This window comes from Harpia harpyja, chromosome 19 (assembly GCF_026419915.1).
Source record: "Harpia harpyja isolate bHarHar1 chromosome 19, bHarHar1 primary haplotype, whole genome shotgun sequence".
In the NCBI taxonomy this organism is placed as follows: domain Eukaryota; kingdom Metazoa; phylum Chordata; class Aves; order Accipitriformes; family Accipitridae; genus Harpia; species Harpia harpyja.
Genome location: NC_068958.1, coordinates 7,142,566 through 7,164,122, shown reverse-complemented (window position 1 = coordinate 7,164,122; position 21,557 = coordinate 7,142,566). Strand labels below are relative to the sequence as shown.

At 42.1% G+C, this 21,557-nt stretch overlaps 1 protein-coding gene across 8 annotated transcripts; it reads left to right on the top strand.

Moving 5' to 3' along the window:
- Positions 1 to 58: 58 nt before the first annotated feature.
- Positions 59 to 21,550, top strand: ODF2 (outer dense fiber of sperm tails 2). 8 transcript variants are annotated; one of them, XM_052814333.1, is made up of 21 exons: positions 59 to 165; positions 3,036 to 3,120; positions 3,819 to 3,972; positions 5,382 to 5,507; positions 6,125 to 6,295; positions 7,747 to 7,913; positions 8,961 to 9,090; positions 9,402 to 9,533; positions 10,389 to 10,463; positions 11,449 to 11,520; positions 12,110 to 12,226; positions 13,123 to 13,308; positions 14,143 to 14,252; positions 14,955 to 15,090; positions 15,778 to 15,888; positions 16,550 to 16,654; positions 17,219 to 17,377; positions 18,268 to 18,368; positions 18,917 to 19,079; positions 19,439 to 19,564; positions 20,337 to 21,550. In XM_052814333.1, the coding sequence occupies exons 3-21, from the start codon at positions 3,865 to 3,867 to the stop codon at positions 20,508 to 20,510; spliced, it is 2,469 nt and encodes an 822-aa protein (XP_052670293.1). In that variant the 5' UTR covers positions 59 to 165; positions 3,036 to 3,120; positions 3,819 to 3,864; the 3' UTR covers positions 20,511 to 21,550. The 8 variants fall into 8 exon arrangements, 6 of the variants coding, with proteins under 6 accessions (XP_052670293.1, XP_052670295.1, XP_052670290.1 ...); XM_052814334.1 differs by lacking the exon at positions 59 to 165 and adding an exon at positions 1,312 to 1,329; XM_052814330.1 differs by lacking the exons at positions 59 to 165; positions 3,819 to 3,972 and adding an exon at positions 1,097 to 1,329.
- The last annotated feature ends 7 nt before the right edge of the window (positions 21,551 to 21,557 follow it).

Below are 21,557 nucleotides of genomic sequence, written 5' to 3'. Positions count from 1 at the left end.
CATGAAAGCTCTCTGGAATACCCCTGAAAATCAGTTTGGTTTTGTTTTGGAAAAAGAAGGATTAAGAGCAATCTGCATGCCCGGGACATCTCTAGATGTTTCTGCCGTGCAAGAGTAACAAAGGATTTGCTGCTGTAGCACTCGGATTAGGAGCCGTCTCTGCAGGTAACGTTGTGAAATACGAAATACTACTGAGCTGTGCCAGGTAGAAATGCCTGATGTTTGTCGTAGTGAGAGACGATGCAGGTTTGAATGGGAGTGATCCGCTGCAGCCCAAGGCTTAAATTTCCTTAAGTGTCAACTTGATAAAGTTCTGTTTTGCCAGAAGAAAGGGCAGTTTTTGGGGAAGCTGGTTTGTTTGAGATATTTCAGGGGCAGCTGAGGTCGGTCTGTAATGCAGCTGCTTGCATGGTGTGGGTTCTGTTGGGGGGGCAAGGAGGGAGGGCACCTTTATTGGGTGTAACAACAAAGGTTGTGACAGAGGTTGGTTGGTTGTTTCGCAAATGTAAGATTAGTTACAAATTCAGTTATGATCTGACAGGGAGGGGAGAAAGAAAACGTTTACAGTAAAAACAGCTGGGTTGCTGGTCTGTGACTTGCTGTATTTGTTTGTTAAAGCTGTTCTGTGCTGAAACTGGTGTTCCACGGTATCAAAAGAACAACGTTCTAGCAGGTAATGCTGTTTTAAAGAAAATGATACCGAACATGCATAGACAGGATCTTGGAGGAACCCTTTATGATCACTTAAAATACCCATCTCTGTGACCCCTAGATGGAGGACAAGTCTTGCACAGCCTCGTGTGCCAGCACACACGAAATGTGGATCCGAGACGTCACCAGCTCGGTGACGCGACACCTCTCCGGCCGCGCTCCGCCGGGCCGCCGTCCTCACCCGGGGGCAGCCGGGACCCAGCAGCTGGGGAGGGGGTGGCGGGCGGGCGGGCGGAGCGCGGCCGGGGTCAGCTCTCCGCGGCCGGGCCGGGGGTGCCGGCGGAGCGCGGCACGCCGGGCGCGGCCCCTGCGGGCCGCTTCCCGTTACTGTGGCGACGGAGCCCGTTGCGGGGCGGGGCCTTGTGACGCGGCCGACGGCGGCGGCGGCGGGCCGGATCACGAGGAGGGTTTGAATCGCCCAATGGGGGAGCCGCGGGCGGCGGCGGCGCGGCGGCGGCCCCGGAAGTGCGGCGGCGCCTCCTGCCCCTGGTGCAGCCTCCCGCCGCCCCCCTCGCCCCGGCTGCGGGGTCTCCATGGCAGCGGCAGCGCCTCCCGCCGCCTCCCCGCCGCCGCCGAAGACCTCCTGAGGCGGCAGCGGACCTCGCGCGGCCCTTCATGGTGAGGGGGTAGGGGCGCCCCGGGCCCGCTGAGGGGGGGGGCCCGGCCGGGGAGGGCGGGGGTCCCCTCGGCGTGTGGCCGCGGGGCTGTCGGAGCCCCCGGGAATTATTCCTTCGGCGCCTTCCCCGCCGTGTCAGTAGCACCTCCTGTCTTGGGATGGGAGGGAAAGCGGGAACTATCAGGCGACTTCAAATATAGGGCGGAAAGCGTGCTGGGTGTCGGGGCAGGCGTGGGGACGGGCTGCTGGGAGGGGGGAGGGTGCCACCCCTGGGGGTTTTCCAGCCCCGCCTGGGTAAAGCCCTGCTCTGACCTCAGAGCTGGTCCTGCTCTGACAGAAGGCTGACCCCAGACAAGGTCCCTGCCAGCCTGAGATAGCCAGAGATTCTTTGAAAAGCCTCCAGAGACGGCAGGAGAGGTCATTTAAACTTCTGGAATAAACCTTGTTGCTGGTGAAAGCTGGGTGACAGCATCTGAGTTTCACCTGTGGTGATTGAAAAGCTCTGTCGAAGTTCTCAGTCAGTGCTGGAGCCGATGCGCACATTTAGTCCTGAGGGGAGTTTAAGCTCTCCTTGGGAAGGAGAGGATTAAAACGCCCAGCGGTGTTTGGAGTTGTTCATAGCTAGAAGCTGGGGGACCCTTATCCTTCAGAAGACTGTCGCTTCCTGGTCCTGATCAAGGGAAGTACGGCTGCATCTTCCCCTCTGTAACGTTCATAAATCTGACATGATATACGGGTGTGTTTTGTCTTAAACACATACTGCTTAAAAACAGATGCAGTATTATTAGTTTTATTTAGAGTAGGTTATTACATGAACCTTGGCAAGCCGACAAATTAATCAATGAGCTATAACAAGTGATCTAAATTCTAGTCTAGCAGACGTATTGTACAAAATCCTGCTCTACTGCATCACAAGCAGCACTTTACTTGTAACACTTGTCGTTACATAGCAAATTGTGAAGGAGTGTTACCATAAGGTTAGCTAACTAAGCCTGATATACCACCACTTTGTCACTCCCCGATAGATATTAGTCCTTTGGAGATCCTTCCTCCCTCCCTCTCATTTCTTCAAGTCCCCCAAGAACCACCAGGCAAGCAGCTGTTCGTGCTGTAGCTGAGTCCCAGTTCTGTGTGTGCTACTGGTTAGCCAACCAGTACTCACGTATCTGCTGGGCAGGCAGTGACCACATTGCAACACGAGTCTGTGTGGTGCTGGGTTTCCTTCAGCATGAGTGCTAATTTGGACACATCTCTTCAGCCTGCAAAACTGTATAAACCTAGAACCTCAACATTTCAGTCAAGTTTTACAGAATTTGTTGATGATGGCAGAATTTAGGGAGGGTGTGGGGTTTGGGAGGGGATGTACAGGTACCCTGGAACTGTTCAGACCTTTTTTCCTTGTGAAACTGGTTTAAAATTGCAGTTAGAATTTGAAGGTTTGTAACTGGGTAAACCCATCATGTATGATTGTACAAAACATTTTCCATTGTTTAAACCAACTTTCATCATCAGTATGTAAGGAATTATAATCTCGGTCCTTCCCTCATCGCATGTTTGTCAGAGGAAGCCAGGACACATCAACTTTTGTTGTTTGGGTTCATACATTTGATGTGTTTGAGCTTGCATGTTGCCTTAACTCAAAAGGAAGAGGATGTTCAGAAATTGGCACCTTTTCCTATTAGTGGTCCTTTTATTATTTCTGTATCAGGTGTCCCTCATCTATCAACAATGAAGTGACTTCAGTCTCTGCACAGAGCACACTGTCAAGAAGAGCTAAAAGCTTTAGAATAACTGTAAGTAATTTTACCTAGGCTGACAAAAACCTTTCTGCCAGAATCAGATAAGTGCTGCTGGTGGATTTTTGTAAGATTTGCAATTGCATTGTACCATTACCTCAACCAAAGCATCAAGCTCAAAGGTGATGACTTTAACCTTGTGTCTCTAGGCTTTTCCACGTTGTGTTAGGTATTGGTTAAGGTTATGCTTTTTTCTGAAGATTAAAGAAATGCTGTGATCCAAAAGCTTTTAAGCATTAGCTTAACTTCAAAAAGACACTTAAAATTAAGGACATATGAGTTTACAGGTTCAGGTTCTAGGATGGAAGGATCCGATGGTTTCCTGTTGATTTGTCTTAACTAAACTGTTAAATTAATGCTTCTCTTCTTGCCACTTCAAATTTGTCTTCATAATCAGATTGTGTTAGTTACTGGAACCTTTGATTTGCTCACTTGCTCTAAGACTGTGAACTCCAATGACTCTTACAGACACCTGCTATCAGTCAACTGTATTTGGTCTTTAATAACCACATTAAAAGCAAAAAATACCAGAAGCAGAGAAATTACTTGTATTAATCCTAGCTTTACAGCAAAATAGTGTGCAATTCAAAATGGCAGATGCTACTGAAAGAAACCTCCAACTTTAACCAAAGCTGGCCATTGTTGCTCTCTGGCATAGAGGGAAATGTTGTTATTTCCAGTTTCCTTATTCACAGGTTTCCTTTCATTGTATTGCCCTTTCCCGTTTGTGGGAGAAGAGCCATGAAGAACCGTTCCTCATCTCCCCCTTTGCACGTCCATGTGGATGAAAACACCCCTGTCCATGTCCATATTAAAAAGGGTCAGAAAACCACACCTGCAAAATGCCAGGTAGGAGTGTGTAGCTGGGTGTTTTTAAGGGCTACAAAGAGGAAGGTGAACAGTCCTAGAAGCACCACAAAATCTTCAAGGTGTGTTTTACCATTGTATTAGAACTGTAAGACTTGAATTCATATTCAATGGTGCATTTTCAGTAACATGTCTTCTGTGTTTAAGACAATTTAAGTATGATATAGAATATATAGTTACTTTTCATGTTCAAGTGTGTGATTGTGAGGAGTGTTGCTTCCAATGTGATGCGGTTTGGGGGAATTTTTTTTTCCTTTTCTTTCCTGGATTTGTGTCCTGAGAATGGTTTTTCTTTGCCTTCATCACTATTTCTGTAGGAAGGGTTTGGGGAAAGGTAATATCTAGGTGTTTCAAATTCCATCTTGATTGTATTAAAATAAATGGTTTTAGATAAAAAAAGAGTCTGGATTCAAACCATCTTCTGGCATTAAGCACCTTCTCAGTCCTCTGAGCTATGCAGCAAAGAGGATCTCTTCATAGCCTTATCCGCAGTAGGTAGAAGGCAATACTGAAGTTGAGTATCTAGCTATTTCATATCCTCTTTTGTAGTTGGATGTTTATGTAAAGTTGTTCTCAAGAGGTGATGGAAGTTGCTAGCTCATTCTTCCTTATGTGCAAACATCCTGTTCTAAGTCCTCTATTAATTTTGTGTTTGTTGCTAATGGCAAATATCATGACGGGCTAGGGCCCGACAGTGAGATCAATGAATCCTATTAGTTAATTGCCTGTAGGGAATATTTAGAACATCTGATTTTTCTCTAAGGTTAGAACTGTGCAAAAACACTTTAACTTTTCTTCAGTTAGAGCACCTCGAGTTCAACACAAGTAAATGTGGATTTATTAGTTGACTGCAAAGCAGGGAAAACATCTCAGGGGCTTTTCATAACCAATCACACTGCACTGTTCTTTTTTCTCTGGTAGTGCTGTTGTCAAATGATATAGCTGCTCTTTTGTGAGTTGAATCTGGAACGGAGAAGGGATCTCCCAGGTTGTTCCTTCTTCACGTGAATGGGTTGTATTGCAGTATTTTTTGGTGTATCTCCATACAGAGGAGACTTCCTTTCCCCCCTCCCCGAACTCCCAGCCCTGGCCTACTGGGTAAGGCTCTCGTCACATCACAAGTGCAGGTATCCCAGTGATATAACAGAGTTGCTATGTGATAGACAAGAATGTACTACACCTAGCTATACTATCAACTGAATGTGCAATAACCTTTCCTTCTGGCTGGTGTTAGCCTCCTCCGATGGCTGTTGGCTTGTCTTATCTGATGTATCATGTGAAACACTATGTGATATTTCTGTATTAATAAACTTTCGTTTGGTTTTGCAGCACCAAAAATTGTAAATGGTTCTTTAAAAGTCTGTGATTTATTTTATTTTCTCTTTCTTTAGCAAAAGCACAAACAGAAAATGAAAGGGGATACCATGAGCACGTGCCGAGCTGTGCGGGTGAAAACTAAGGCCCCCTGGATGCCCCCAGGCAAAACATCTGTCCGGGAGTCCACCTGCAAATGGGAGGTGTGATTGATTTTTCTCTTTAAAACAAACTTTCAAGTTTATCTGAGATTGAAGAGAGCAGTTGTGTAGTGAGGGAGCTGGGCTGATCTGAAAGAAGGCTACTATCACCTACCATCCATTTTAAGTGTCTTCTATAAATCTTTTTCACCTTTTAATATAGAAAAATTGGAAATTAATTAGCAGCCTATGGCCATATTGTGCCTTTCTGCCTCTAGAAGCCAGACAAATTTATTTGTTTATTGTAGTTTTATTAGTCCCCTTCAAGATCTCGTCTGGAGGCACAGCAAGCGGCTGCTGTTCTTAGTCTCTTCCAGAGCATGGAGCATTTGTGTAATATTTTCTTTCTCATGGGTTGATGGTTTTGCCATTTGTATTCCTGGCTCTTCCTAGATAAGAATTTGAATTTTCGTTAATTTTTCTTCTTTTTCCATTCTAGTCTTTCTGCATTCTTGACCTTTCCCTGATGGAAATGAAAGAGCTGTTTACAAATGTTTTTTTTCCTTACTAGCCCTATTGCAGTGATGTGACCTGGTCTCTGTTTGTGGCAGAGTTAGGGTTAGAATACTGTTGATAACTTTATACTAAAAAAATTATGCTCTTCATTGCTTTTCTACTAGGGACCAACTCACCGCCTAGAAATTACACCTCCAGATTCAGAAAAAATGCTGTCAGTATTGCGCCTGAGTGACCTCTCTACAGATGAGGAGGATGCAGTTTACTGCAAAATGAATGAATATGAAAAGAAGATAGATAGCCTGATGAATGTAGTGGGAACACTGAAGAATGAGGTGAGGAGATAGTGTAAAGTTACCTGCTTACTCAGGCTTTGTAGCTGATTGTTTGGCGCTGGAGACTGGAGTCAAGTCTTGTTGCAATGGAAGATTACCCAGGCCTTTGATTTTTTTTTTTTTTTTTTTCCCCCTTCTTTTTTAAGCAAGCTAACCAGTCTGAGTTGTTTAGAAGAGCTGACCTATCCTAGGGAGAAATTTACTAAGCCCTACTATGAAACATTTTAAAATATTATCCATTTAATAAGGTATTGCTGTGCTTCAGTTTCCAAATAATGTCTTTGCCCAAGCCCCAGATCTGAAAACTGGTCCTTCCAGAAGGTGAAAACTACAGTATGGTGATGTTTTATTGTCGAAGAATCCACTTACTCAACAAGATTATTTCTTCTGACTCCGTTTTAAAATGTGCAACCCAGTGATGTTGTGTTTTCCAGATAAATAGTCTCTTACATACTTGACGTAATTTAAAAAGTGGGTAGGAGATGTTTCGAGATTTCATAAGATGCATTATCATGGGGGAAAACTGCATTTTTAACTTTGAGTTAACACTGAGGGTAGCAAATCTTGTCGTCTTATTATTTTACTCAAAACTACATGAAGTTCAAATCAGTGAATAAGAATAGGATTTGAGTCAAGTAGATTCTTCTGTTAAGTGTTTTCCATTTTATTTATGCTACAAAATTTAATGGAATTACTTGCATGATTGTAAAACAAAAATCCATTTTGATACTTTCAATAAGTTAATTTAATCTAAATGTTTGATAGTGTTACTTAAATAAATCCATGGTGTAAGATCACATTAATTTTGTTAGCTTTAATTCTGTATAAGCCAGGGAGTCTCCAGTGACCTTTTTTTGCTGTGAAAAGAAACAAGTCCGGTACAGTAGTTCAACCCCCCTCTACGTTCTTTCTTCTTGCATATCTTCAACTGTTTGTAGTGCTCTTAACTGCCACAAGGGATGCACATGTCATTCATGAGGAGCAGTAGTCAATTTCTGAGCCCCATTCAGTTCTTGAGTAGTCTGTACACAACTCCAACCACACTACCAGCAGTGACACTGAGCTGTCACAGAATGTCCTGGGAAATCCAAAATGGGTAGATGGAAACAAAAATGCCAGGGACTATTTAGGTTGATTTCACCCGGTTCCCTGGATCTCACAAAGCAAGTGGAGCAATGGGAGGCATCTCCAGCATGTGGACTGCTACCAGAGCTCCTTTCTTGCCATGTTTGAGGTCTGTCACATGTCTCGTGGTTGATGACAATTTTTGGTGTTTGACTTAGAGCCAGGACGCTTGTGTCTCCCAGTGTTTGTGGGATGGGAGGTATTTCCAGGCAATAAGTGAATTATGCCCTTCGTGCACAGGAACAGCCTGGAAGTATCTAGGGGAAAAAAAAATCACTTTAAAAGCACCTGGTTTGTCTTAAGTTCTATTTAAATATCTTCATCAGGCCAAGCTTCAGAAAAAGGAGGAACAGCAGCAAATGACAAAGCGTCTCCTTGAGGAGCAGAAAGAAGAACTGAATGAGGTCACACAAGAGCTGGTAGAAACAGAACATGAGAATACACTGCTCAGGCGCAATATTGAGCGCATAAAGGAAGAGAAAGATCTGACTGTGTAAGAAAGCTCCAGTTGTCTGTAGTTACTGCAAGTAGTGGTATTTACAGGGCACCTACCTCCTTTATTGCTAACGTTATTTGAGGTTGTAGTTTGTACCCTGGGTTGCAGTGCTGCTGAAGAACCGATGTTCTTGGGTTTTTCGTCACCTTTTAGAAGGGGGACTTCAGATGGCAATAGCTGCAGAGAAGGGCTCTAGAATGATTATTGGAATGGAAAAAATACTGAGAGGAACCTGAGAGCAATTGGCTTGTGTGGCCTACTGGAGGGTCATCCTAGCTCTGCAGTTAATATCTTGAAGGTTAAGAGACGCTGTTTGAATTGGGATGATATTGGTAGAACAACAAATGAATAAACATGGAGCTGAAAACTAGAGGAGAATTTTTGGCCTTTGTGAAAATCACACTGAGACAGGAGTGACAGCCCCTGAGAGGACTGAATCATGTTTTTTTTTCTTAGTGACCTGAAGGTCTCCAAGTCTAACATTTTTGTATCTGCTTCATATCTAAAGAATTAGGGAAGTTTGTGTCTCCAGGGGGACACTAGTGTTTTAAGAGAGTTAGTTTTATTTTTTCCTTAAGATCACTTGGAAGTTAGTACTGGGTATTCCTTTCTCAGAAAGCTTTGTGAATGCTTCTGAGATTAATAGCCCTAGCTAAAAACTTCGAGCAGTATATCTTGATGTGCTTTCCTATTTCACGTTCAGCCATTTGGAGTCTTATTTCTGGTGTGGCTTAAGTGCCCAGGAAAAGCACAGCGTTGTGTTTTGGGTTTAAAGTGTGTGCAGGCTTTTGTATAAGCCCAATTTGTCCCCCCCTAAATTCCTGTTTCGTAGCTGTGGTCCTAGCAAGCTTCTGGTTTCTACTTGCTTCTGTCAGAACAACTTCCACACTGGAAGAGGGTAAATCTTAAGTAGTGTTTGTTTAGAGCTTTTATGCTCTGATTTGAGGGTTTATATGAGTTTTAACCCAATCAACTGTATATCAATAGTGATTGGTACATCTGTCAAAGCTTCATGTTTCTCTGATGGCTTAATTCTCATTACAGGCTACAGAAAAAGTACTTGCAGCATGAGAAGGAGTGTTTGATGTCCAAGCTGAGTGAGGCAGAAAGGGATGGAGCAGCAGCAGCCAGGCAGATCCATGCCCTGAAAAATACAATTGGGAGACTCAACATTGTAGGTGTTGTCCTTTTTTGTTCTTGCCTTTGCTATATTGGCCTGTTATATGGTTGTCTTACAAATGTAATATTACAGTTGCTGATCCAGAAAAATATATGGAAAAGTGGAGGTTTTTAATATGCTTAAGATGTTTGCTAGTTTTATTTGGAAGTGGGGTATTTACTTGCAGCACCCAATCACCTTCTGCACACGTGGTGCTGACTATGTCACTGCTTATGCTTGTATCAGCTTCATACATTAATTCCAGGTGAATGATTCCTCTCTTATTTTTCATTGTTGTTGTTGTTGTTGTTTTGTTTTTCCTCTAGGAGAAACACATGAGCAGCTCAGACATTAACACACTGACAAGGCAAAAAGAGCTTCTGCTCCAGAAATTGAGTACCTTTGAAGAAACCAACCGGACACTACGCGAACTTCTCAGAGAGCAGCAAAACCGGGAGGTGAGCAGTGCTGTGTGCTTGGACACAGGAGGCTATGTTGTCTTGTGGACTGAAGTGGAGTTTGAGAGCTTTTAACTGCTCTTTTTTTTTTTTCCAACCCTTCTGTTGACCCGGTGTCATAAAGAGTGGTTAGGTTTTTTTTATCCCTGTCTACGTCACAGAGTAAGACTGACTTTTCTGCTGTGAGGATGTTAGAGCACCTAAGTCTTTGACTCTATTAAAAGGTATAGGCACTACTGTGTTGCCAGCGTTTTCTCATCTGGATACAGCTGTATCTGCTGATCATGCTAGTCTGAAATGTTACTGCTACAGTTGCATTGGCTGAAGTCTGAGGACTAGATGAGGCCTTAGCTAATGGGAGCCTAAGGATGTTCAGAGCTTTATTTTTGTAGGCTGTAAGAGCAATAACAGAGAAATTGTAAACAGTTCTGTACTGCCTGTACAGAACAATTCTATACTGCTTGTAAGAGCAATAGAGAAATGAAATTGCTATTCCTCCTGTAGTTTATATTCCATTTGAACAAAAGCAGGCTGATGGTAACAGTTCTTTCAGCCACCAGTGAGACTGAATAAAAGGACTGAGTTCTTCCACAGGACTTTCCCTGAGTAGCGGGAGAGTTCAGAAAGATCTTAAATTGCCATCATGCTTTTTATTATAATCTTTGACTGAGAAGTGGGAAAGCTTTCTGAGATGGGTGATATGTGAAATATTTAGCAAATTTGATGCTTCTGGGTATCTTCTGAGAATTGCTGCTGCAACTGTGAGGAAATGGTTGATTTGCCCAGCTCCATTTAAAGAATCTGTATAAAATTGACTTTTTAGTTAACAATTTTTCTCACATATTTCTTTTGTAGAAGGATGCTCAGAAGATACTGGAGCGGCAAGGAGCACTGCTGAAAAGGCTGGCTGACTCAGATGCAGAGAAAGTGGTAAGCAAACCACAATCTCTCTTTTTTTTTTTCCTTTTTTTTTTTTTTTTTAAATGATAAAGCAGAGAGATCTAAAATGACAAGCTCTTCTTTGTCTTGTATTCAGCTGTCCAGTCTTACACTAGTGCCTTTTAGACCAATAAAAAATACTTTGGCTTTTGTGGTAATCAGAGCCACTACATTGCTCCTCTGGTTAATAACCTACATTTCAAAGTGGATAGATTTTCATAGCCTTTGAAATACGGGGGCTTAGAATGGGGATAGCATAACTGAGACCTACATATAAAAGCACCATTAGGATTTACAGGTCTCAGCTATAAAGGAGAACTTAAGCCCGTTCTTATGTTTAAGCACAAATGATTCTGCTTACCTTTTCTTATGGTACTGAATGTACAAAGCAAAAATTGTACTACATGTTTCTTTAAAAAGAAAACTCTGGGGGTGGGAGAGAAAAAATATCTACTGATGGTCAGGATGGTCAGTATAGAATTCTTCAGTTTGGAAATCATCTTACTGTTTACGTATGTTTATCATGTTATCCTTAGAGATAGAAAAGCATGAAGAGGGTAAGCTTTCTATGTCTGCTTCTGTCTCTGAATGAGCGAGTGACCTGGTGCCAGTTTTTGTTCGTTTCCTTATCTGTAAATTGAGAAAAGAGTTCTTACACTGCCACAAGTTAGAAAACTTGCTGTGAGACATAGGTAATGCCCTTTTATGTCTGTGGAGTATATATTCCTGTCAGATGCTCGTTCTTGACTGCGTATCCTATGCCTTGTTACACAAATGTATGTGCGTCCCTTTTGCTTTCTGCTTGAGGAGAATGCAGCCTGTTTTTTCTAGCACTGAGGATGCTGTTGCTGCAGATACCAGACAGTGCGCTGTGGATCAGAGGGTCTCAGGAGGGAGGCAGTTACGCCTCTTTCCCTCCAGCAGCCAACCTAAATGTGTTTGTTACTTAACATCTGAGTGGTGTTTGTTTTCCCAGCAACTTCAGATGAGGCTTCAGGAGAAAGAAAAAGAAGTGGACAATCTTACCATTCAGATACAGGCAGAAAAGGTAGTTCCCTTTTTCTGTGTTCTTCTCCTTGCTCCACCTTCCAGTTCTTCCAGTAGAACCAAAGGTAGTCCAAAATATGGGTTTGTATTTGTAGAGGGTTACTTTTTAAGGGATGAGATGACTGGCTTGCTTATAAAACTAGACAGACAGCTACCAATTCCCACACACACTTGTGGATTCCTTGTTCTGCTAATAAGACACCCTTTGCAAGGATGAATAGGTAGTATTCTCTTTGCTTGGGCTGAATTGCCTTTCTGTTTAAGGTTCTGTTGGTTCCTGATGTCAAATTCCAGTCTGTTTCTCTGTTCAGGAAGTAAAAGGGGAATGTAGGGGAAGAGATCAGATATGAAGGGTGTTATGCCCTAGAACAAATCTTTCAGGCCAGTCATTCACATGTGATGTAAAATAAATGGCTACTCATTTGTTCCCCATTTTGTTGGAGTAGAACAGCTGTGAGGGTCCATCTGAGGAAAGTGGAGGTAGCTGGAGATCGTTCAGTGAAGAAATCTGAGACTGCTACATATTATAAAGTATTCCTTCTATTAGCTTGTTGAGGAAAAAGGTGTGCGTCTTGTTGCTTCTTATTTAGGACCAGGCAAAGACAGCATGCGAACTCTCCAAATCTATGGAGGCTGTGAGAGGCCATTTACAAGCGCAGTTGCGAAACAGAGAAGCTGAGAACAACCGTCTGTCTATACAGATACGGGTATGTTTTCAGTGGTCCCTGGGGATTGTCTCTTCATTTACTCTCATGAACTGAATTGACTGACAGGGGAAGTAGCACTCACCAACTATTCTTCTGCTGTGTCTGGTAGACTGAAATATTGGCTGGTGATGTTTATGCCACTAACACACAGCATACTTTTCAAATGAAGTAAGAAGAGGAAAATCTCTTCACTTTTGATGCATGAGGCAAAATCATAGCCTTAAGGTCTATGTGCATTAATTAGATATTTTTTTTCCTAAGTTAATTATTACATAATTATTTAAAAGATGGCTTTAATTTAGTCAAGCATCAAAACAGATTGTAAACTATTTAATTTGCTTTCTGGGAGAAATGCTGTGCCATGATTTCCTGTATTTGATCACACTCATGTGTGCTTTCTACAGTATTAATGAGGAGGAGAAAGTTCCCCTGGTTTATCTTGTTCAAAGTCTTATGTTTAACATATCTATTGATGTTGTGATAAACATATGTATGTTAATGGTTTAGAAGAGCTTTAATTCTATTAAGCTATATAGCTGCATAAAGCAACATTATTATATGTAAGCATTTCAATTAATAAAGAGAATGTTCTCAGGTAGATCAAAAGACTGGTAGACCAGTATTTATCTTGGTCAGGAGAGGAAATCAGTATTTTAGAGAGCAGCTTATGAAAGAAGAAAGAAAGACTTGGAAGGAAAGGAAGACATGTCATGCTGACATGCCTGTCAGCATTACAATGAGATTGTGTAGGTGAAATGTGATTGCAAGTACCTCCAGGCTGGGGGTTGGGGGTTTATCCTAGCTCTCTCCACTGTTTCTAGGAAATTAGTTGCTGCTTTGGGTATGCAGGTATAAGGACATTATTCTGTGTGGTGTGTTTTCTCCCCCCGCTGCAGAATTTGGAGCGCAGTGAAGCTCAGCATAAGGCAGAGGTGGAACATATCATGCAACAACTGAAAGAACTAAGACAGAAGGCAGACCGTGATAAAGAGGCCCTGAAGAAAGCCATACATGCACAGAAAGAGCGGGCAGAGCGAAGTGAAGAGTATGCAGAGCAATTAGCTGTCCAGCTAGCAGAAAAGGTACCTGATAATACAGGAAGAGAGACCTCATTTCAGATCATGCGTCTAAATCTTTCACTTCTGGTAGCAGCCCTGGGGAGAGTCTCTGCTTTCAACTAATGAGATTTATTTCTGTCTTGATGCTTTGGCCCATTTATGCTAAGTTTAGAACAAATCCAGTTTTCTCAGCTGTCACTATATTCACTGCATGTCCTTAGCTTAGGACATACAATAATTTAGATCATACTCAACTAGCAGATCTGTTTTTTTGCCTGGTTCTTTAGAACCATCTGAGGGTTGACAAAAGCCGATAAAATAAAGCATCGTGGTTTTGGCTGAAAATTCTGAATAGAGTTGGCTGCTAATCGAGAAACTAGTCAGAGCAGAAAAGTACAAAGACTTAAAGTTGTACTGGAATTTCCTGTTGAAAAACGACTGAAGGATATCAGGAAAAAGTGGAAAAGTTAGGACTAAAATCAGAAGAGAACATGGATTTCACGCTACTTGATTGGTTTCTTTTTTTCTCCACTGTTTTTAGAATTCCAGGGACCAGACCCACTAGTAGAATCTTAGCCATGCTTTGTATTTATGATGGTTCATCTGCCTTCAAAGAGGATGCTTCTTTCACTGCTGTTATGTCTGTTGGCTGACAGTCGTGTTGGAGAACACCTCTCTGAAGGATCAGGAAGTATAAAAATAAATACTTGTCCTCAATATTTTAAAAGTCTTAGTGAAGTCTCTGCATGCATCATGCTTACCCATATCAGCATCTCTGCATATTGTCTGCATATCCCATGTCCAGTGACTTTTTTTTCACCCTTGCTCTTTTCTTCATGTATTTCTTTTGTTTGATAGGACAGTTATGTTGCTGAGGCACTGTCTACTCTGGAGTCCTGGAGGAGTCGCTACAACAAAGTAGTAAAGGACAAGAGTGACCTTGAACTGGAAATTGTTACACTGAACAGGTTAAAATAAAATTAGTGTGGAGAAACAAGCATGAATGGGGATGAGTTCTAAGTTCAAGGATAATTTAATTGAATTTAATTTAATAATTTCATTAAATTGAATAATTGAATTGGATTGCCTGTAAATATCCAAGCAAAACCAGCACTGCTTAAGGGCTAGAGCAGAATTTAGAGAGAGAGACATGTGGCTTCTGCTGCTGACTTGCCACAGCAAAGGCAGGCTTTTTAAGGGTTTGCTGACCCTTAAAGCTCTGTTCCTTTGCCATTTTGTAATGCTTTGAAAGAATTAAGGTTATCTCTCTTTTGAGGTCTGTTTGAGATGCTTGAATGGAAGGGATTAGAAGAGATAGGCAGTATAGTTTGTGCCAATTTTCTTGTGAAGGTAAATAAATGTGTTGGTATCACTGCAGTACCGCTGTTGCTGCAGGAGAATATAGGTAGGTACGAGACAAGAGAGAGGTACCTCTATCCTGTGTATCTTGGAGACAATGTATCTGGGCTCCAGGGGGACAACTCAAGTTAATTTCCAGCAGGTTAAGAAGGCTGAGGTGGTAGAACAGTGTAACAGATAGGTGTGCATATGTGACTGGAGAAGGAAGATGAAAAGATAGGGAAAAGCCATGTTTCTGAAGCTAATTTTCAAGGGTTAGGAGTCTTATTCTTTCTTGTCACTTAAGGATTAATTTTCTTTCTGTATGGCAGCCGTGTTGCAGACTTGCTGGAACAGCAGAGAACTCTGGAGGACAAGATGCGGGAGGACAGAGAAGCTTTGGCGGATAAATTACATCAACAGACTACAGAGACCACTTCTTTCAAAATGGAGAATGAAAGGCTAAAGGTCAGTTATTCTAGGGGTTTGAAGCTGAAATGCTAGGGAAAAAAAAGGAGAAATTATAACATGTTGCTTGACCTCTGAGGACAGAGTTGAATTGCACCCATTGCTGCCATTTATTTTCAAACCAGTTTTACCATAACCTGAATATGACAGGGCAAGTATGCTGGGAAGAGACATAAAAGAAAGAAAGTGAACATTCTGAGATGACTGGGTTTCTTCCACGTTTTGGCTAGGAGTATCTCCAATCCAAATACTGTTTCTTCCAGCTGGGATCTTGCATCTTGTCCTTACATCTTCATGCTGCTGGCCAGAGAACAAACAACAGTAGCTCATGCAGAGAGAATGGTAATCTCCAGAATAAAAAAAATGGCTGGCATTTTTCTCCTGTCAGCTCTTACCACTGTGATCTTGTAGGTGACCTACATTATTTTCTTCTTGGAAAGCTAGGCATTGATCCAAATAAGGAGTGGCCCTAATCCAAGTAGCACAGCTCATTCAGACAAATGGACAGACTGCACATCCATCCCAAACCTCTGTGCCCTGCTGATGTAAATTTGGTAATCCACTGAAGTCTGGAAAGTTTTACCAACTTACACTGACAAAAGTATTTTTTTCTTAGTCTAGACAATGTTAGACAGCTAGCGTGGTAGTTACTTCCAAGTGCTCAATGGAAGATGTTTTCTTTTTTAGGCTAGTGTGGTCCCAATGGAGGAAAAGCTGAACCAAGCGCAGATGGAAGTGCAGCAGCTCAAGAGCTCTGTCAGGAACTACGAAGGGTTGATTGAAACCTACAAGTCACAGGTAGGCATCTTATCAAAACCTTCAGCCCTTGCACAAACATGTTTTCTCCCTTCACTGTTGTGGCTTATTCTGTAATGCCTTAACCCTTTGTTTGCTCTTGGAGGATGTTGCAGTTTCATATGGCCTTGGTCCTTTTGTCTTTATTAGCCTGATTTTTATTCAAATGGCAGCATCCAGACTGCCATGTCCTGTATGCCAAAGTGTGGAAGACTTGCCTTCCTCACTATGTGCTGATAACTTGGTCGTTAGGAAGAACTGACTCCCACAGCAGAGATCTTGATTAATGGAAAACAAAAGACTGGTTTTAATTACTTCACTTTTTCCTGCTCCTTTTCAAAAAGTAAAGGGGAATAGTGAGATGCTTTCTTCTGACTTTTAGTGTGCCAAGTACTGTTCCTTGGCTGCTTTTGGGGGGGCAGCATTTTGCATATTGTGGTAGTAGGAAGACAAGGCAAAAGGGGAGAACATTTGGTGGAAAGCCCAAATTATCCAGGTGGCAGAAGCAGAAAGTGAACTTCCAAATATAGTTCTGGAGTGGTAGTTAGTGTGGCAGGAAACTTGTTGCTGATCCTTGAGCAGTTTTAGTTACTCCAAAGCATTGCACATTTGTTGAAAACTACATATAGCAGATAAAGTATGTGGTGTTTTTTTGAATGTCCAGGTGTTGAAGACCCGAATAGAAGCAGATGATGTGGCAGCAAAACTGGAGAAGTGTGATAAAGAGAACAAGACACTAAAGGATGAAATGAACAAGGAGATTGAACTGGTAACTATTCCTCTAAAGACTGATATGTTGTAAACATTCATGGATCTTAATTTTCTGAATGTAGTGAAAAATGGCTGTGAATAGGAAATAAAAGGCTTATCTGAGTTTGCCTTTTCCAATAGTTTTTCTCAGGACTTGTTCCTTCTGCAAAATTTATTGAATATTTAGCAGCTTCTTTTTTACTATATGGCGTTCTTCAGGTGTTTAAATTGCTTAGTGTGTCCTTTGCTGCAGAAATAGTGGTTTAGAACAGTGGACTATGCCAGTTACACCATTGTCTGACGTGGAACAGCTGTCCTCAAAAAAGAGCTTGTACTTCTAGTAAAATTGAAGCCCAGATTCCAAGATACTCATTCTCTCTCCATCCATAGGGAATGCCAAATCCTAAGAGAAAGCCTTTTGGAGTAGGAGAAGACCTTAGGCTTTGAACTCCAACACTGGCCAAATATCTACACAGTCTCATCACAGTTGCAGACTAACAAAGCTTCACTGAAGTTGAGAAATTTTTTAGTCTTGATCTTATGAACATTTGAAAGTTCCTCATATTATCTTCTTTGACTGTAGGCGCGTAAGCAGTTCCAGAGCCAGCTTGCTGAACTGGAAAAGCTGCCCGAGATACTAAAGATCACAGAGACGCAGCTAGCAGAATGTCAGGACCAGCTTCAGAGTTATGAGAAGAAGAACGTGGACCTGTCTGTCATGATTGCAGATCTTCGTCAGCGGGTAAGGGACTGGCAGAAAGTACCTGCAGCACTGCAATCCGCAAGTCTGAGACCAAGATGAATTTCTAATCACAGGAAGGTTCAAACTTCGTCTCTGTTCTCGTCTCTTTTTGAAAAGATTAAACGTGCACTGCAAAATAAAGGTGTGTGCTATGTCTTTGTGCAAGAAGTTAGCGGCGTAGCTGGTAGCATTCCTTACTGTTTGAAAAGTTTCTCAGCCCTCAGTGCAGAACCTTATTGGGACTTGAATAGCAGCAGTGACAACACTTGCTAATGCCAACACTTGCTTCTGTTACTTCGATCATCTTGTCAGCTTTCCCTCCTGTGGTTGTCTGCTGATAGTGCTGTCTCAACCTTGTTTTCTCATCCTCATTTCAGGTTGTTTTCCCAGTCCCTGTTTTTTGTCCCCAGAAGGACTGCATAGGTATTGCAGGGCAATTACAGACAGGCATGACTTCTACAACCATGCCTCAAGACGCAGCAAATGACCTCGCAGTCTGACTGCTTTACTCTGATTGGCTTGGAATTATAAACCTTCCTGGTATTTCAGACTCTAATGCCTTTGTGGGCTGCTGTCATGTATGTGGCTGCTTTTTAATGTGTGTGCTTTGCTGTGCTTACAGGTGGCTGCTCTGCATGCAAGCGTTTACAGACCTGGCTTTTCATTTGCAATACGGAAGAATTTCCTCATACCTTTCCAAACATTAACTGGAACCACCAGCAAAATAGATGTTTAGTGCTTTGCTTTTCTATCCACTGTTCCTTTTCTGGGGCTCTCCAGAAATTAGGAATTGAGCATGTTTCCTTCTGGAGAGCTGCATACGTTTTAGGTGGTTGGTTGTGTGTGTGTAGTGACTACTCTGTAAAGTAATTACTTACTGTAATTTTTAGATTGAGCTCCAGGGGGACAAAATGGAGATGACAAGAGAGAGGTATCAGTCTGCCCAGGAAGAGAAAAAGCAGCTCACCTTGAAGGTGGAGGAGCTAGAAAGGTTAGAAGTATTAGGCTTTCTTGCTCTCTTAACCTTCCATTTCCATCCTCTTCCCATTGTTTTTTCAGGGGTTTGAAACAGCTTCAGTCTTGTTCCAGTCCCCCATGTGCCTCCAGGGTTCTGTGCATTTGTTTATCCCACAAGGATCTCTAATCAGTAGCAGTCCACTGGAGAGAGAGTTATATGTTTTTGCAGCACCTGTTATGAATGTTGTTGGAAAGGATCATGGCTTACATAGCAGATAAGCCAGCTCCTTGTCCAATCTAGCCTGACAATTTTGAGGTTACTACATATTACAGTATTTTTACCCGTGTTTCTAAATTCCTTTTAGTGACATTGTCTGGGAGAATGCAGGTATGTGGGTACTCTGTATGTCCTTCAATCTTTGAGATTTTGATGTGAGAAATGGAGAAGTGTTTCTTGGGGCTCTCACCTTTCAAGGGGGAATAGAATTTATTCCCAGACTAGTCAGGACCTGACAAAAAGGCAGACTGAAACACACTCCATTTAAAATGAATAGGTTTCCTTCCCTTATTGTCTTAACCTAGAAAACTAGAGACAACGAGTGCCCAGAACATAGAATTCCTTCAGGTCATAGCAAAACGTGAGGAGTCGATCCACCAGTGTCAGCTGCGGTTAGAGGAGAAGACCCGTGAATGTAGCTCCTTGGCACGTCAGTTGGAGATGGCCATTGAGGATGCCAAAAGACAAGTAAGTAATTTCTTGTGTTTGTGAATTTTCCCAAAACTACCTAGGCTGTAAAAGGGGAACAGCGAGAATGCTGGAAATACCTCCTCAGCCTATGACCAAATTCATGAAAATCATCATGTTCAGTGAAATACAAATAATAAAATGTGCTGGTACTGTTTGTCAGCACTTAAACCATTGAAAAACAACCCTGTGCTCCAGTTTGCAACAGAAGAGAGGAAAGCACAAGACTGAGCTGCTGCTTATGTATGAGAATGTGTCCAATTAAACTTGATAGGGCTTTTGTGGGCAATGGGATAGGGAAAAATCATTCTTCCATAGACAACCCTTTAATATAGTTGTTGTTCTGTTGTTACACGTAGGTGGAACAAACTCGAGAACGAGCAACGTCTAGAGAGAGGGCAGCCCAGTCCAAGATGTTGGATTTGGAGACCCAGCTGAGTAGGAATAAAACAGAGCTGAACCAATTGCGTCGGAGCAAAGACGATGTGAGTGACTCGCAAGGGATACTCTTGGTGTGCTGGTGGTGTCCTGGCAGCAACTGGAGTCCATACACCAAGGTCCTATGGACATGCTGCAAAAATCATGCAGAGCCGTGTCTGAATGTGACGAGTTGTTTTATCTGTCCACGACAGATGTGTGATATGACATGTCTGTTACGTCACTAATTCAGGAATGTGGACTCTCATTTGCTTGTTACTTATAGCAATGATCTGAATGAACTTGCTCTAATCTTACATGTATGTGTACAAAAAGAATCAGACCTTTCTTCAAATGAGATTTGCACCAGATACCATGGGCAGATTTCAACTTCATTTACTGTGCTTGGTTATCTGAGAGAGAATGCAACTTCTCTTCTAGAGGAAACGATTTCTTCTAAAAGAAAAAAGGGGAATCTTTCATGATGTCCTGTTTACCCTGCTTGGTTACTTGAGTTTTACTTGGAATTGGATTGGCACATGGATCAGGTCAAGTTGCTTTTCAGAAAAGAACGTGTTTAATTCCCCATAACTATAGCTAATCAGTTTCAAAAGCCAAACTGATTAGCTGCATTGTCTCTTGTTTTTGTCAACGGGTTGCTGAATAGAGTTGGTAATCAGCAGAACAAATTATAAATATCATAGTACCATCTATGGTAATGTGATCTACTGCTGTGCTAATTCTTGCTGTCCTCAGCACTTTTGGGGAACAGTTTAAGTTTAATGTGAGTAGAATGAATGTTACTGTCTTTCAGCCTGTGTTTTGTGCTTCTTTATGTAGGCAGAGCGCCGGTATGAAAGCCGCCTACAGGATTTAAAGGATCGGTTGGAGCAGTCGGAGAGCACCAACCGCAGCATGCAAAACTACGTCCAGTTCCTCAAGTCTTCCTATGCTAATGTTTTTGGAGAAAGTGCCTTGCTGGGCTCCCCCAGCCGCTCTCGTTCTTCTCCATAAGGACAATGCTCTCCTTGCACCTCTGGTTTTAAGCACAAAAGGAGCCCTATTTCAAAGCCATATTTTATTTAGAAAATAGGTTGGCATTTCAGGGTCACTGTCGGGAGATGTTTTCCTCTTTTCCTTGCAGCATGAGATGATAAAATGATGGTGGCATATGTCCTAAGTGTAGGGTATCAGCAATACCGGATTGATGCTGGAGGTCTGTGTTACACCATAAACTGTGCCCCAAAACCAGATAGTTTTGCATATGATGGAAAAGGTCCTTTTCATCCTGTAAGGTCCTGATGGTTTCAGCTCTTAAAACCTTTCAGTAGTTTGTTCAGCATGTTAATGTTTATTAAGAGCTCTTTTCCTTTTCATGCTTCCTTTTTCATTCTGTTTCTGTGTTGGGGAGATCATGTGAGGTTTTTTGTTTGTGTGGGGTGGGTTTGTTGTTTGTTTGTTTTTTTTTTTTTTTTAACTATTGAACACTGTATTGATACATTGGATGGTGGGAGAGGGTCCATCCACCAGAAGTGTGAAGCTGAAAATAACTTAAGTGCCTGGGCTCTACACTTACAAGAGATTATCTCCTGAACCACCACAGCGTTCGTAAACAGTTTTATACCAGAAATAATGATTTTTTTTTTTTTTTACTTCATTCTTATGTATTCCCTGATCCTTACCTTTTTTTCTGACTGTGATGCTAATGTTGCTTTACTCCTCTCACCCTGATTTCCTGATCCTGAATATCCCCAAGACTAAGCCAAAACCATCTGAATTCAAAGGAAAGATTGTGGTTTAACCTCAGTGGCACTTCAGCTGGGGTCTTGGTGTGAATGCCACGCAAGTTCAGGGTGTGCATGAAATACTGACTTGGTCTTAAGCCAATTAAAGAGCAGCTATGGATACTCAACTTCTTCATCAAACTTGCCTGCACCTTCTGGAAAATCGGGTGTTCAATGTGTTGAGTCCCTAAAACTCATACGCACTCTACTGCCCTTTTCTTTCCAGTAAATGATTCTTATGGGGGCAAAAATAGACATTGTTTTTATTTTTATCTCT